The sequence below is a fragment of the Bombus pascuorum genome, chromosome 14, assembly GCF_905332965.1.
Source record: "Bombus pascuorum chromosome 14, iyBomPasc1.1, whole genome shotgun sequence".
NCBI lineage: Eukaryota > Metazoa > Arthropoda > Insecta > Hymenoptera > Apidae > Bombus > Bombus pascuorum.
Window position 1 is genome coordinate 1,203,101 of NC_083501.1, and position 14,722 is coordinate 1,217,822.

Below are 14,722 nucleotides of genomic sequence, written 5' to 3' on the forward strand. Positions count from 1 at the left end.
TGCCATTTTTCACGCGCGATATCCCGCCCTCGAGAGTTCGACGATGAACGAACGAAACGTCTCTGTTTCAGAACAAGATGTCAATGACGGGAAGCTTAATGGGTTACGAAAATAATAACGAGGTAAATCAAGCAAAGTGCAAAAAGCCATTAAAACCGCTTCCGATAGTGTCCAGCGTAAACTCCAGCGGTATCACAACTACCAACAAAGCGAAAAAGCCACGAAGGTCTACTAGACGAAGCTCTTGTATACGAGGTCACGTGAATAGTTTGTGGTCTGTCTGGTACGGCGTTTTGGCGGTCGCTTTTCAAACTTACATCGGCTTGAGATACGTAAAAAGGTTTACCGGTAAGTGAAATCGTCGTTTTTCGGATTGAAAGAGGAAACTTGGCTTTCCATGAAATTCACGGAAGAAACGCAGTACGTAGTGCAGTAACGTACAGCGATTCGCGAAAATATTTCAACTCTTATGGAAATCTTTCGTAAACCTGCAAAATTTCGAGTTGGCGTTGACGGATTTTTTTAATTATTACGCTCTATGAAACACGATCCAAGCTTTGGTATATTTTAACGCGAAATTTCTGTTCTGTCTCGAACTTTACCAATATGATCACGATAGCCGTGTCCAGTTACAATATCGATCAAGTTCCAAATAGTTTCCTGCAACGCGAGTAATATATTCACGAAAGTTTCTCGTCATAATGTTCAAATATACTGGAACTTTGATTATCGGAATTAATCATGACGCGTACTGTTCCGACAATCAAACAACTTTATTTTATTTTCGAACGAGAGAAACGTAACATCTCTAAATTTTCTAGTTCTACTACACTTTCGCGAGACACTGTATACCTTCGACGTGACAGGTTGGTTGGTTATATTTGCAGCATATTTATCGTTACCTTGGCCGGCGGACGCTCCACCGCCGAAGGTGGAGTTATACGCGTGTCTGGTGCTAGCCGGAACCGGGGTTGTCCTACTGCCGGTTCTGCTTGGCGCGGCCTTCCTAAAGCTAGGCAACCTGGCGAACGATGGAGTGAAGCTCGGTCGTCATTTGAGCGCCTGTTCACGCGACCCGCCTTCATCCTTGCTTACCAACAATCCTGACCACAGTGAGTATACACGTCATGTATTTTTCATCCGGGTTTACGTCCCCTTCTCCGTCAAACATCCAAGCTGGGATGTTTCGCTCGACGAAGAATGGAAAGCAGAACCATTTGTAGCTACACAATTCCCGTGCTGTCGATTCGCAGGTTTGGCGAATAATTTATGGCGACACGGAGGTCCCACGGCTGCTTTCGTACACCTTTGCACAGCCATGTGCTTCCTGCTGCCCTCGCTGCTCATGGAGGCTAGATTGATACACGCTGGATTTCTGCCAAAAGGTAACGACCGACACCTATCGCTGTTTCTGTTCGTGTTCCGCAATTACGGTGACGCGTGTTTTCAATGGTTTCGCTTTTCATTAGCAACGTGATTAATTTTTGTGGACGGTTATACGATTCGAACGATATTTCAGGATAACGATGATAACGCGTTGTCTCTCCTGTTTCACGTAGGAGAAGGCAACGATACTTTTCCTAAGTACCATTTTTTTCCAACACGCGTTTCTTCTTGATTGAATATGCTCTACTACCTTGCAGTTCGAGTAATCTGAGAGAAACTAATTAAAAATCTATCCGAAGCTACACACTAGCTTCACGCGTATCTTCGTTCAAAATGATCTCATCCGTAATTATTTAACCGTGCATCTTCCAGCTTAAAGCTATCACTCGCGTGTGCCTTGGTTTCCATCGATTTGAAACATCTCAATCGAGTCGATGGCGATCAATGAATCGCGCTTCGGATTCAGATCGCTATCGTTATGGGGTAAAACGATTCGCGCATGGAGAAAGGGGCGTTTGGAATGTAACGGGGCAACTTCGTCCTGACTACGTTCTGGTTCGTGTATTGATCGGCCAGGTGTGTGCACACAGCTAGCTACAGGATTTCTCGTTCCTCGAATCCTTCCACCTTGAGCCACTTAACCAAGGAAAGAAAAAATATATCATTTTTTTAGAACGAATCAATTCTCAACCCTTGTACACGGTATTCTTCGACCTCGTTAAAAAAAAAAAAAACATCTTATGCTCGATGATTTCATACTTCGAGATATTCGAATTCTTCTCTTTTTTTTCTGGCGCTATCGTAATGCCGGCTGCGGGATCTATTCACGCGATCCGTGATCAAAAACACGAAACCACAGGGCGGAACTGGCTAATGATTAACACGAAATTATCAGATTGCGCGCATGTATGTAAATTCGTATCTTTATGAACGTAATTGAAGAAATAAAATCTAAGCGGAGATTTCTTTGCTTTCGTGAGACAGATAATATTTTGAGAAACGGATTAAAAACACGTGTCGTTTCCTAGATGCATCATACGAGCTATTTCTCAATTTCTGTCTATCGTTTATTATAATTTTACAATTCGCGTAAAGCATTCGGGCGTTCGATAAACGTTCGTCAAACTCGTGAACTATAACCGAAGCGATTCGTTGTAGAGATTGCCAAATGGAGCGCAATGCGGATACCAGCTCGATTAATCCTATTTAATCGATAACCCGATGCTTCCTATTTTCCAGAAACAATATGGCGTACGGACCTCGATTGGCTAGTGACTCACCGGGATCGTCTGGTTGTGTCCAGCTTCATGAATCCAAACGTGAATCTCAGCATCCTAACGGGCTTCATAACTCCTCAGCCTTTCGTCACCTTAGCACCAGACGAAGAATCCGATAATATAGCCAACGACATGGTCACGACGAAATTGGAATTGACCGACGTTATTAATAAATCAGCAGCAATGGAATTTCGACCACGCGACAGCACGAACGAACATCTTGGTCAGTTTCGTACACCAGCTAGTACCAATCTACCCGTGCCCAATGCAAGAGTTTCAAGCGTTGGCACTACTTTACCTACCAACAAGATTACGATGTCCATGACGCAAAAAATTATTAACGACACGACGAGAACACCGTCCATCGTCAATGGAGCATCGAAACTAAATTCCACGAGATTAACGTCCGCAGCCTCTCCGACTACAACAACAGCAACGACCAGTAGAATTATGGCAGAAACAACTACGGCAACGATAACAACGACAACGACGACGACGACAACGAGAAGCGTCAAAGCGCCTGCAAGCTCAGACGAAGCGGCAGCGGTTACAGCTGCGACTACGACCGCAACCGCAGTTCCAACCGCTGCTACAGCTGTAACAACAACGTTACCGTCGACGTTATCTTCAACGTCTAGCTCGATGAAGTATGGCAACACCGTTAGAAGACCTACCGCTGCGAAGTCGATTATTAGAAGCAATAATTCGAGGACTAAATTGAAAACGAAGAATACGGGGAAATCATCGACGACCGTTAAGCCCGGTAAGAGCGTTGGGAATATGACAGCGCAGAGTATGTCGTTAACGATGAATAGTTTGGCTGATTTGGACCACCCGGAGAAGTTGAATCTTGAGTTTCAAGCGGGTAAGTTAAAATCGAATCTCGAGTTGTTTTCTCTTTCTCTGATTCGTCGTAATCTTGCTTCTTGTATCTTCGTTAGCTGAATCATACGGACCTATTACTCTCGAGTACTTGAATTATGCCATCGCTCTTGGAGTGTATTCTGTGAGATATCCAGCGGTGTTCTGGTCGTGCAATAAACCATTGGCCACGATTTTTAGCTTCCAGTTGATCGTCAATTCCGCCCAGAGTTTATTAGCCTATATTGGAATGTCTGTACTTTACAAGGTAGGAGACACTCTTGTAACAAATTCCCTTATAAAAATAAAAAATAACAGGAGAGTTAAAATTTGTAATATCTTCAGGTTCAAGTGATGGGACCCTTGAAGGTGCTACCAGTTCTTCGACAACAGTATCGCACGATATCGACTACTAGCAGCATATCAACGATCTTCGGCGACTCTTACTTCTTATTAAATCCACACGTTACTCTTGTCTTGTTTGCTCTCTCCTCCCTCCTGGTGCTCTGTTCCAGCATGGTGATGTATTTCTACGCTTACGGCAGGCAAGTCGCTTTCCATCCCCTCTGTTTTCTTTCATTCTGCCCTATTTCGTTCTTCAATGGAACTGCCTTTCATCGTACAAAAGTTTCTTTAACTCCGCGTTTCTGCACATACAGGTTTACGGCGTTTTTGAGCCAAGAACGAGAGCGCCGAATAATCTTGTCAAAGGAGAATAGAAGTGGCAATGGTTGGATATATTTCATTCACTGCACCGCTCTGTGCGTATTCCTGGCGATCGCGATCTGCAGCGCACCGTTGCTCTACGACTACAGCGTCGTATATCGTGGCAGTCTGGACGGTGCGATATTAGCTTGTGTCGTCGCTACTGTTCTGCACTTGTTCCTCTGGTTAATCTTATGGATCTTTCTCACGATAAAACAACGCTGGACATTCAAATTGCGAGTGACGATCGGTCGAGCTACCGTTAGGTCAGCCAGATCGGTGAAACTCGTGACTGACGTGGATCTGTTGTCAGCTAGAGACGACGAGGACGGAACTAACGCGCCGTTACTGGTCGTTGGGAATGGTAGAACTTACACGATTGCCGACGCGTCGCCGAAGAAAGCTATCATGAGCGTGATACAAAAGGCGGCTATCGAAAGGAAAGCACGCAGTCAAGGTAAGATAGTGCGCTATGGAGTAACGCGATTATGGAGAAAGGCGGTAAACGAGTAAGAACGTACGAGAAACTTTTTCGTATCTTTGAATACTCGTAAATATTTTGTGTTTTAATTCGGTCCAAAGTCGCAGCAATGTCGGCGATATACTTATACTACTGTTAAACGTTTTCTTTTGATAATTGTCTTCGAGTCAATTTTTATTACACTAGCGTAAGAACAATACGTCGAGTTGACGAACAAGCTATAGTCTTGTGTAACAGAACCGTTTATAGCACGACCCTCTTCTTGCTTTCCACGGTATATTATCGTTTAAAACATTAACGGCTGATATTGTTTCTAACTCGAAAGATAAGCTTCGAACATTCTGTACCTGAAATTTGTTCATAATTTCGATACCTCGGCTGGAATTTATAAATATCTGACGCGTATTTCGCGACACTGTCTGCTATAATCGTTTTTATCTTATTGCAATTGTAGGAAACGTCGATTCCGTAAACGGCGACTCTGCAGCCGACGACGAACAGATTTATTGGCTAAGACCAAAATTACGTCCATCGCCGACCAGATCGCCGAACGACGGAAACGTAGCACCAACGACGGAAAAGGGCTGGCTGAATAAGAAATTGAAACCCAAGGTCACCTTTAACGACCTGCCTAGTACGTCAGGCTCGCGGTAACTACCCTCCTCCCTCCTCTTGATGTCTTTCTGTATGTATCGTTGTGTCCGTGCCCGTGCTCATGCTCGTCTTCACTTTCATTTACTCTCTCTCTCCTTCCTGTTATTATACTAATATTCACTCGAGATTCCTGTAGAAGATTCGCCTGATCGATCGTTCCAATTCGGTAATCGGCCCGTATCACGGAAAACTTGCCATCGCCTTTTTATCACAACCTGCGTTCCCTTTGTGGAATTCTCCTGCTTTGGCTACTATGTATTTTTATAATGTTTGTTGCTCTTACGATATTCAAGCGAGTAATTTCCTATCGATCTCCTCTTCTCACCTTGAATTCTTTTTCCACTTAATCGTACCGTGTTCGTATCTGGTGCTTACGTACACACGCGTGTTGTCAATGTTATTAAATTGCGTGCTTTTAAAGTGTATCGAAATTCGTTAACTCTTTGAGATCATAATGTTATATTATTACACCTATTTCGTATCACTATCTAGCAGGAATTCTTTAAAAAAAACAAAGCGTTACTAATATCATATGAAATAACAATCACGTTACCTTGCCTCACGTTATGTTATTACGTTATGCGTATTGAACATTACATCGGATATCGATGCATTTACGAACAAGCGATGTTTCATTTTCAATAAAATTCGCACCAGGTGTCGAATCTCGAAGAGTTAACATCACGTATTGCTAGCACCTGTATTTGTTCACCAAGCCTAATCGTCGTTCGTTTTCGCTTTCACGAGACTGAATAAAATTTCTTACGTTTACGTCCCACATACCACATATCAAGAAACTATCAAACTAGAAACTATCAAAAAAGAGATACCACTTTATCCAATTCTCTCTTTTCCTGTCTTCATCCCCTTCCTTTCTTCTTCTCTGTCTTTCTCCCCTTCCCCCATTATCTGTATTTTCCTCGTCTACCCTAACGGATAAGTATTCGTATGACCTCGTTGTAACATATTACGACGTGGTGTGTGTGGATTGCAGCAATAAAGGAAAAGTCAGACGAGGCACCGGTGACGGGGGCCCTGAAGATGATGGAGATTATGCCACGTTACGAGAATTACCGCTGATCACGTCTCTGGACCCAGCAGATGACTCAACGTCCGAAGAGAACAAGGTATTCCATCATTTTCTGTCGCGAATCGTTCTTCCTCTGTTAGATCTCATTCGCGATGAACGTTTCGTTAACTTGAAAATATTTTGCTCGAGTACCTTCCGACTCTCGTAACGTCGTTCGTTTCCCCTTCGATTTTTAACTTAGTTTTCTTTTGCTTTGACAGTGGGAAAGGTGGCTGATATCTCGTAGGGACGTTATACCTAAGTTTGGCAACGTAAGGCGTACAGAAATGTTTTTTTTTTTTTTTCGTTCGTTTGTTTTCTCGTTTCGTGTTGACGCTTCGAAGTAATACTAACATTCTTTAACTATGTGTGTTTGTTTTTTTGGTTGCGTACTAACATACGTTATCATAGACTCGTATAAGACGAGGAAAATGTTTGAAAAGCGATTTAACATCCACAAATTTCTACGCAATTCGATCGCATCGGTAGTGCACGTTCGATCTTACGCTTATCCTCCCATCCTTTCGAACTCTGCTCTGTCATCTCCAAACAGCAACAGTACCAATTTTATATTGTACATATAAATGTATCTACGCAAAAAAAGGTTCGAAAGATGTGTTTGCTAGGAATCGAAACACGTTTGCTCCTCTCCTCTTCTTTCTTCGCCTGATGGTCCTTTTTTTCTCTTTTTTTTTCTTTTGTGTGTTTTCTCTTCGATTCGTATGATTTCCAATAAATTCATGAGACTCTTGCAGGCTTACTTTCTAATTGGCATTTCGCTTGGCAATTAATCGTTGATGAAACGTTTCAACAGCTGCTCGAGTGCGTGAACGACGACCAAGTGACATACTACGCGAGCGCAAATCGCGATCTACAACCTTCGGAAGGCGACCCTTCGCCCCTATTGACTCCAGACCCTTTGCCCGATCCCACTTCGGAACCACTTCCACTGCCACCTCCGACTCCGACTCCGACTCCAACTTGTGCACCGACTACCGAAGTTGTCACGGCGTTACTAACCACTAACACCCAGGTACTAACAACTCTTGTCGTTCACAATATACTTTTCTTCTAACAAAACTACCAAATAAATACCAGACAGCAAATGACAAATAAATAAATAACTAAATACAGAGAGCGAGATAAACGTCAATAAACAAAAATCCGTGGAAACCCTGTCCATTAAATTGAAGGTAGGTGGTCGCGCATTGGTTTCAGGCAAACGGTGGTCAAACGCCGCGATGTCTGCGTCGAGGGGATTCGGGAATGCCGCACGAAGAATTAACACCTCGCTCGGATTCGTCAAATTCTCCGCCATTGGACGCCGTGGTGGGTGGTAGCAGCGGAGCCGGTTCGGTGACGGGTCACAGCAACGCGAGCAGCCACAGCGAAACGTCGTCGAGTGGCGTGCACAGTAACGCGAGCAACGCGAGTAACAGTAGTTGTCAAAGACGAGCAACGAGCGTGGACGACGTGAGCGGCAACTGCGATCAACGAGACGGCGAAGAATCGCGCGATCAATGGCGCAGCTGTTCCCTCCAGCGAGGGATTCAACCTCCATCCGCAACGGCCACCTTCTCACCGCCGAACAGTCGTCCAGGCACTAGTCAATCCTTCTCATCGCCGCAATACGCGAATCACGTGCCGCTGTTCGCGAATATCAACGCAAATTCAAGCGTAAACGCGAATCTAAACGCGAGTGCGAACACTGGAGCCAACACGAACGTTAACGTGAACGATGTCAACGTCGTTGGACAAGGATGTCCAGCTGTGATTCTCGAGAATCCGAACGAGGCGACCGTGGTGATCCGGCGGAAACTCTCGAGGACAAAGCTGACGGAACCGCTGAATCCCAACGAGGAACCTTTCGGTCGTTCCACGAACATGAGGATGACATCGTTCACGGAGAGCAACGATATTCGCGTGCACGCAACGTCGGCCACTCTGCCGCATTATCCAACTCAGCCGGCGGTTACTTATCCGCATTGCTCCACCATGCCTCTGCCACACGCCTCTCATAGTATGGCTGGATCTCATATGGGTGGATCTAGCGGAAGCTGCGGATCGGTGCCGAGGCACGCTTTCGTCCCACCGCAAGTACACTCGTCGGTACCGGCCCATACTACTCTACCGTCCCATCACAACGGCGTCAGACTTCTTCACGGCATCACGCCCACACCGAACAACCCTTTCGTCAAGAGGTTCCCTCCTGTGCAGCTACACACGCAACCCTGGGCATTGCCAGGCCACCACACTTTCCCCCAAGCTTCGCAGGTTAATGGAAAATTGACCACTACCGCGCAGATCAGGCAGAGCGATCGCGACTCGGCTAATTTCTCGATGGCCAGCAGCGGAGACTCGGATACGTGTTTGCCTCATTAGACGTTGATCGCGTCTGCTAGATTCCAGCCTCTTCGCTCTCGTTCCGCGCCGAGCAAACCCGATACGTTCTCACGATGCCGTTCCCGTCGTCATTCTCGACGATCACGTTCCTAGATCGCCTCGACCAAACGTTTCCCATCCAGACATTTGCGAGATCTGGTTCTTAGAAAAGAATAGTCGTTCTTCGCGAACGTACTTCGATGGGAACCTTCTTTCAAACGTGTTTTGTTATCGAGGTTCGCGGAGGATTACCGTCATGGATTTTTACCCTATCATTGATATCAGAAGTAACGTTATTACATATCATACCAGTCGATTACTCGCAACATCCGACACTTACCGTTACATTATGTTATTTTCGATACAGATGTCGTATGTCGAGATAATATTCTGCCCCGTTCTTCCATATCAATTATCTCTCCATATGCATGTACCAGTAAGAAATCATACACTTGTAGATACACTTTTATGGTCTGCCCGTTTTTTCAGCCTGTACAACGACTCGTTCGAATATGAACGGACGACTCGCGATACGAACATATCTTGCGAGCTGCTCACGAATCATCGCTCGTGAATCACGAACCAATATAAATCGCACGTGAGACTATTTCGATCGCCAGACTTGAAGTGAAATTTTTTTACATTTTTTATTTTTCCATATAGCTTGGCGTGGTCATACACCAGTAGTCATTTCGTTGCTTTATCGCAACAAATAGCTGACAAACACACTCGTGAAAATAATTTACGACTGCTTAAAGTAACTTATATATATATATGTCGGAGATGAAAGGACACCTTCCCTTCCCTTTGGAATTCTTTTTAAAATCTCCAATACTTTAATCTTTGTTTTTTTTTCTTTTTTATTTAGTAAATTATTTACAATCAATTCTCTACAGAATTTTAAGTAAATTTTATCTTTATAAGTTAACCCGATTGTAACTGTCCGAGATTTGCGATAGCGAGCTTGGGCTCGAGGCGACAACTAGTCGCCCAACGTAGCCGCGGTCATGGGATGAACGTTTTTACCTAATAGAGGTATAGAATAATTGTATGGCTCTCCTTAAAAAGAAATAGTTGTAGCGGCACTCGACGGTAAACATTCCAACGGTTTCTACCCCCTGGGTCGCCACTCAGACCCTATTCTTCGGGCAAGACGATTATCAGATGTCGATGCATCTCCACAGTACATGTTCGACTAGCCTGAGGACCCGCTTTAAATCTTAGGATTTAGCTAACTAGGGTCCTTCAAACGGACAAACAGTTTTTACCCTAACAGTCCTTAAATGTATCACCTACTACGGGAAGGTACGGGAAATCTGCTTTTCTCGCGAACGACGCTTCCCGCTGGCAACTTTCTCTCAAGGGCGGCTAGCATCCTTTTTCAACCACCACATAGAAATTAACTATTAGCAGCAACGTCCATTTCCCTCGCTTTTCCGAACGAAGGTTGTCCTCGAAGATTCCGACCATCTCGTGCCCCGAGACACACCCCATCATAGTTTTCCTCTGCAGCATCACCGTGACGGAGAGGAACATTCTCGTGCGATCTCATCGGCGAGTAAAACAACGTCCTTACGATCAGTGGATACTTCGCGTTTCTAGCAAAGAGTCAGAAAAGTACATTATGCTATCCCGTTGACCGCGGATTCGCTATCGAACCCAAGACCACCGTCGTTAGTGTCAAATCACGGCGGCTACTTGTCAATTCGGTAATTCACACTTGTGCTAATCAACATTACGATGGCTAATTCCAGTGAAGGTTACACGCCCCTAACTCTAATCGTAATGAGAGCCCGACATATATATATATATATATATATATATATATATATACTTATTATTAAAAAAAAAAAGATCTTTTATCATTATCCTGGAAGCTGAACGCGAAGCTTGCATTTCAAACGGAAAATCTTCACACGAGTTGTTTACCCTCGTGATATTGGAGACGGCACAATTTCGACGTAATAACGTAATTACATCTTTGCTAATAGGATCAGCGAGCGAGCCCATCGGAGAGGACGTTGAGAAACGTACGATTACTGCCATTATAATAAACATAATCGCAAGACTTTCTGAGATCTTCGTTATATCGAATATATAAATTGATTTCGTCAACTGCCATGTTAATTCGTCCTGTTTAACGCTTGCGCTACGGCAATTCTTTTCTATTTCCGCGACTTTAAAATGGCGAAAAACGCGGCGAGACCATAGGAAATGATCTCGCGTGGAGACGCGCCCAATTTCATAATTAAGTAAAGACTTAAGGATCCAGATGCACGACGCACGAGTGAACGATATATATATATATATAATCCAGATAGTTGAACGAATTCGAGTTCGAGCATCTATCGTTAATCCAAGTACTTACGATATCGATTAACCAAAACTACAAGTACGGGTTTCCTAACTTTCGATGAAAAAAAAAAAAGAAAAAGAAGAGAAAAGAAACGACGCTTTTTCGAAACGACATAGAAAACCATCAAGATAATAATGTGTGTAACGTATATTAATCAGTGCTTATCTATTACGATACTACAAATACTACGATACAACTGGAAACTTACATACCAGACGCGTGTAAGTGATAATACGTTCTAAGCGAAGCTATTGGGAAATTGTTGTTGACGCAAATTCGGCAAAACGAACGGTATTTTTCGATTTAGGATCGATCTTTGCAATCTCCGATCAAATACACGGATAGTGATAAACTAGTGGCAAAAGAGAGGTGTGGTACTGATAGCGTGCCTTGCTTGTTCGACGAAGCATACGTATAATAGGACGCGCGAGCTTTCTTCTTTCTTTCCACTCACTCGTTGGAGAAGCTTTCCTTTAACGTAAACGCGGAGCGTAGTCGGACGAGTTGCATAAAATTTAGCTTTCTCAAGTAAATACGCTCTAGAAGAAAGATTGTTATTTTGAAATATCTTCCGATCGTTTTCAACGATATCGACTGGAAACAGGTCAGAAGAGTGCGTAGAACCGGTATATACGGTATTGCCGATAAATATCCGAATCATGGTGAATACCTTTCGTACGTGTCCGAACTGTAACACGCGTTCGTTCTGCGTATGTTTCACGCACTTATCGCGAAAGCGTAAAATCTGATTCCTAAGAATTTCGGATAAGTCTCTCAGAAGCTGAATCGATCGACAACGACTTTCAAGAGAACAAATTATCTACCTTGGTAACTTCATTTTTCACGAGAAACTTTAGGATAATAAACCGTAAAGGATAATGTTTATACCGGCAGTTTGCGTTTAAAGTTTACATACTTTTCGGTTTACGAGACTTGTCAGATATGGCTTTCGAAGGGCTCGAATATTCACGAGAGGATTACAAACACCGATTTCGCCTGGTATCGCGTGTCGTATCGACATTAAGCTTTCTTTAAACCTCGTATATACCGTTGCGTACTCACACCTTTCTCGACTCGTTATTCGCAAATGACAGTGTTATTTGGTTTACATTCTGACATGCGAACAGAGCCGGTCGCTTTCGTCGAGCTTTCACTTTCGTGGATCGAAACGAGGGAACGAAGTTACGAAAGACGGCTCTAATGAGCGACGCGTGAACTACTTTTTTATCATATCACGGACGTTAACGAATCACGGAGCGTACGAACGTACTCGAATAATTTTTCTATTACGGAGCAAAATCAACGGAAGGGAATACCATCTAATAGATATTTTCTTACTCTTTCCACGAACGAGTTACGACTTCCGTACGTAGAGAGTAGAAACGGGAATCTAACGTATAGCCGAGTAGAAAAAGCCAGTAGTAGTCAGCCAGATCACCGTCGATGAGGTTACTCGAATTAATTACGCCTGCGTACGAGTTTTTTGCGATGTTCGACGTACGTCTGGCCAGAAGGGATACAGCGAAGTCGTAAATTAAATACACTCGATTATATTACGCGAGAACCTCTTGAATTTCACAGCCTTCGTTCGCCATAATTTATCCGCTATTAGCGATCTCGCAAGCTGCAAGTCGTAAATTATACGTAGATAACATCCCTTTCATATAAATTTTATAACAGGATTTGCGATTTGTAAAATTCGCTTGTAGAATTTCACGTTTATTTGAGTCGCAAACTTTTGGTTGATTCTATGCCACGGCTTCGTCGTATCTTTTTTGGTCAATCGTTACTTTGCAAATACGTGGCACGTATCTATTCGAGCCTCGAAATCCTTGGTTATCTGGACGGACGTTAGACAGAAAATTCCTCTAATTTTTATACCTCGATAGGATCGAATAGATGAACCGTTTTTGAGAGTAAATTAAAAGATATCAGTCTATTCTTCTAGGATCAACGAAATGGTTGCAGTCAAAGCTTTATGGTACCGACGGAAACGCAGACTCTTGAAAAAGCAATCTTAAACAATCCGCGGATGGTTGGTTTCTACGCGATAAATCTTCTTTTTCTAAAGCATACGATCGATCGGAATGCAAACGACAGCTAAAGAGCAGCACGATTCTTCGACATGACGATCGATTCGTAAAACGATAAAGCTTTCACTGTACTTGTATATTTTTTCAAACGACTTTCAATGCGCATAGGTTACACGCATTCTCTTGAACGCCAATTACGGTATCGACTTTTATACGAGACTTGCTTTCGTCTTTATTCGAAGCTAAAGATCGTCAACAACGCGATTTAGAGATAAAAGAAGAAGAGAACACGACGACAGAGAATCGAGGTTGAAGCGAATCAGCGTCTTTTTAATCATCTAGATACGGGTAATCGATCGATCACGGAGGTAAATCCCTGAAATCTTTTCGTAAAAAGAAGGAAAAATACAAAAAAAAAAAAAAAAGAGAAAAAAGAAATAAACGCTTTGTTTACACCGATCGTACATATCACAGTGAAAGGACCACGCGTTGGTAACGACGAGACGTGCAAAATCATTCGATTCGCTACACGTTTCTGGATCACCGTCGATCAACGATCAGAAGAAGGAAATTTCAATTTCTGTAACGTCTTTTCTTCTCGTCTTTTTAGTATCAGGCCGATCCGTTCTTCGAAAAACGATCGAGTTCGTGTTTGCATCGTATCAATGGAAATAAAAATACATCAAGCTAACAAGGACGACAACTCGCGTTGTCACGATCGAGAATTACCGTTGTCATTGTCATCGTTGTCGTCATTATCGTTTCCATCGTTGTTATCAGCAACAGCAAGAATATCGAGAGCAAAGAGCAGCCGAACGTACCTCGGAGAATCGTGGAAAAGCTCCGATCTGATACGGACGCTGCTGTTTGCAGAAATATTTTTTTACCGTTTAGCGTCAGTCAGCGACCTCATCTGTTCGTTTTAGATCCGGCTAGACCTCTCGAACGCGGATACCTACAGGAAACGGATCGATTCCGCGTTCCACGTGCTACCTACACCCCAAAAGAACGTTAAAGAGGAAAAGGAAAAGAAAGAAACGTAGTTTCGGGGCAATTTCCGAGCTTTCCCGCGAGAATTGTATCCGAAGCGCGCGTATAAAAGCACAACGCATAGAGAGTAAAGGAGAAGGAAAAAGGAAGAAGAGGAAAAAAGAAAAGAGAGAACTAGAGACAGGGGAAGAAAAAGGTTGCGTATTTGTTGCGCGTACGAATTTCCGTGCCTATGTCTGTGCGCGCACGTTCAATTCGTTCGCCCTCGAACTAATTCCTTTCGAAGCTGTAAATAATTAAGGATCGAATCAAACTTGCGGGTGAAACGAGAGAAAGGAGCGAGAATGAACGACGAAGGGGAAGAATTAATGCAACAAAAAAAAAAAAAGAAAAAAGAAAAAAAAAGAAGGAAAGGGAAAAAAAAGATTTAACAGATATGTACGAATAATTGTATAAAGACTGATTAGAGTTATCTTGGTATTTATTCTAATTCACAGTTAAACGCTATCGCTTTGCGCGCTCTCGAAT

The 14,722-nt window shown here is 43.3% G+C and overlaps 1 protein-coding gene across 6 annotated transcripts in view; it reads left to right on the plus strand.

The window, feature by feature from the left end:
- The window catches only part of LOC132914162 (protein tincar), a 34,185-nt gene extending 23,552 nt beyond the window's left edge, over window positions 1-10,633 (plus strand). For 3 of the 6 annotated variants that reach the window (XM_060973008.1, XM_060973010.1, XM_060973009.1), the window contains 11 exons: window positions 72-348; window positions 888-1,112; window positions 1,254-1,385; window positions 2,626-3,528; window positions 3,605-3,792; window positions 3,870-4,686; window positions 5,165-5,360; window positions 6,359-6,491; window positions 6,655-6,705; window positions 7,248-7,466; window positions 7,652-10,633. In XM_060973008.1, coding sequence (XP_060828991.1) covers window positions 78-348; window positions 888-1,112; window positions 1,254-1,385; window positions 2,626-3,528; window positions 3,605-3,792; window positions 3,870-4,686; window positions 5,165-5,360; window positions 6,359-6,491; window positions 6,655-6,705; window positions 7,248-7,466; window positions 7,652-8,815 — 4,299 coding nt within the window. In that variant the 5' untranslated portion in view covers window positions 72-77 and the 3' untranslated portion in view covers window positions 8,816-10,633. The remainder of the gene's footprint in view (window positions 1-71; window positions 349-887; window positions 1,113-1,253; window positions 1,386-2,625; window positions 3,529-3,604; window positions 3,793-3,869; window positions 4,687-5,164; window positions 5,361-6,358; window positions 6,492-6,654; window positions 6,706-7,247; window positions 7,467-7,651) is intronic. The other 3 variants (XM_060973012.1, XM_060973011.1, XM_060973013.1) reach the window with 3 other exon arrangements.
- Window positions 10,634-14,722: the final 4,089 nt, after the last annotated feature.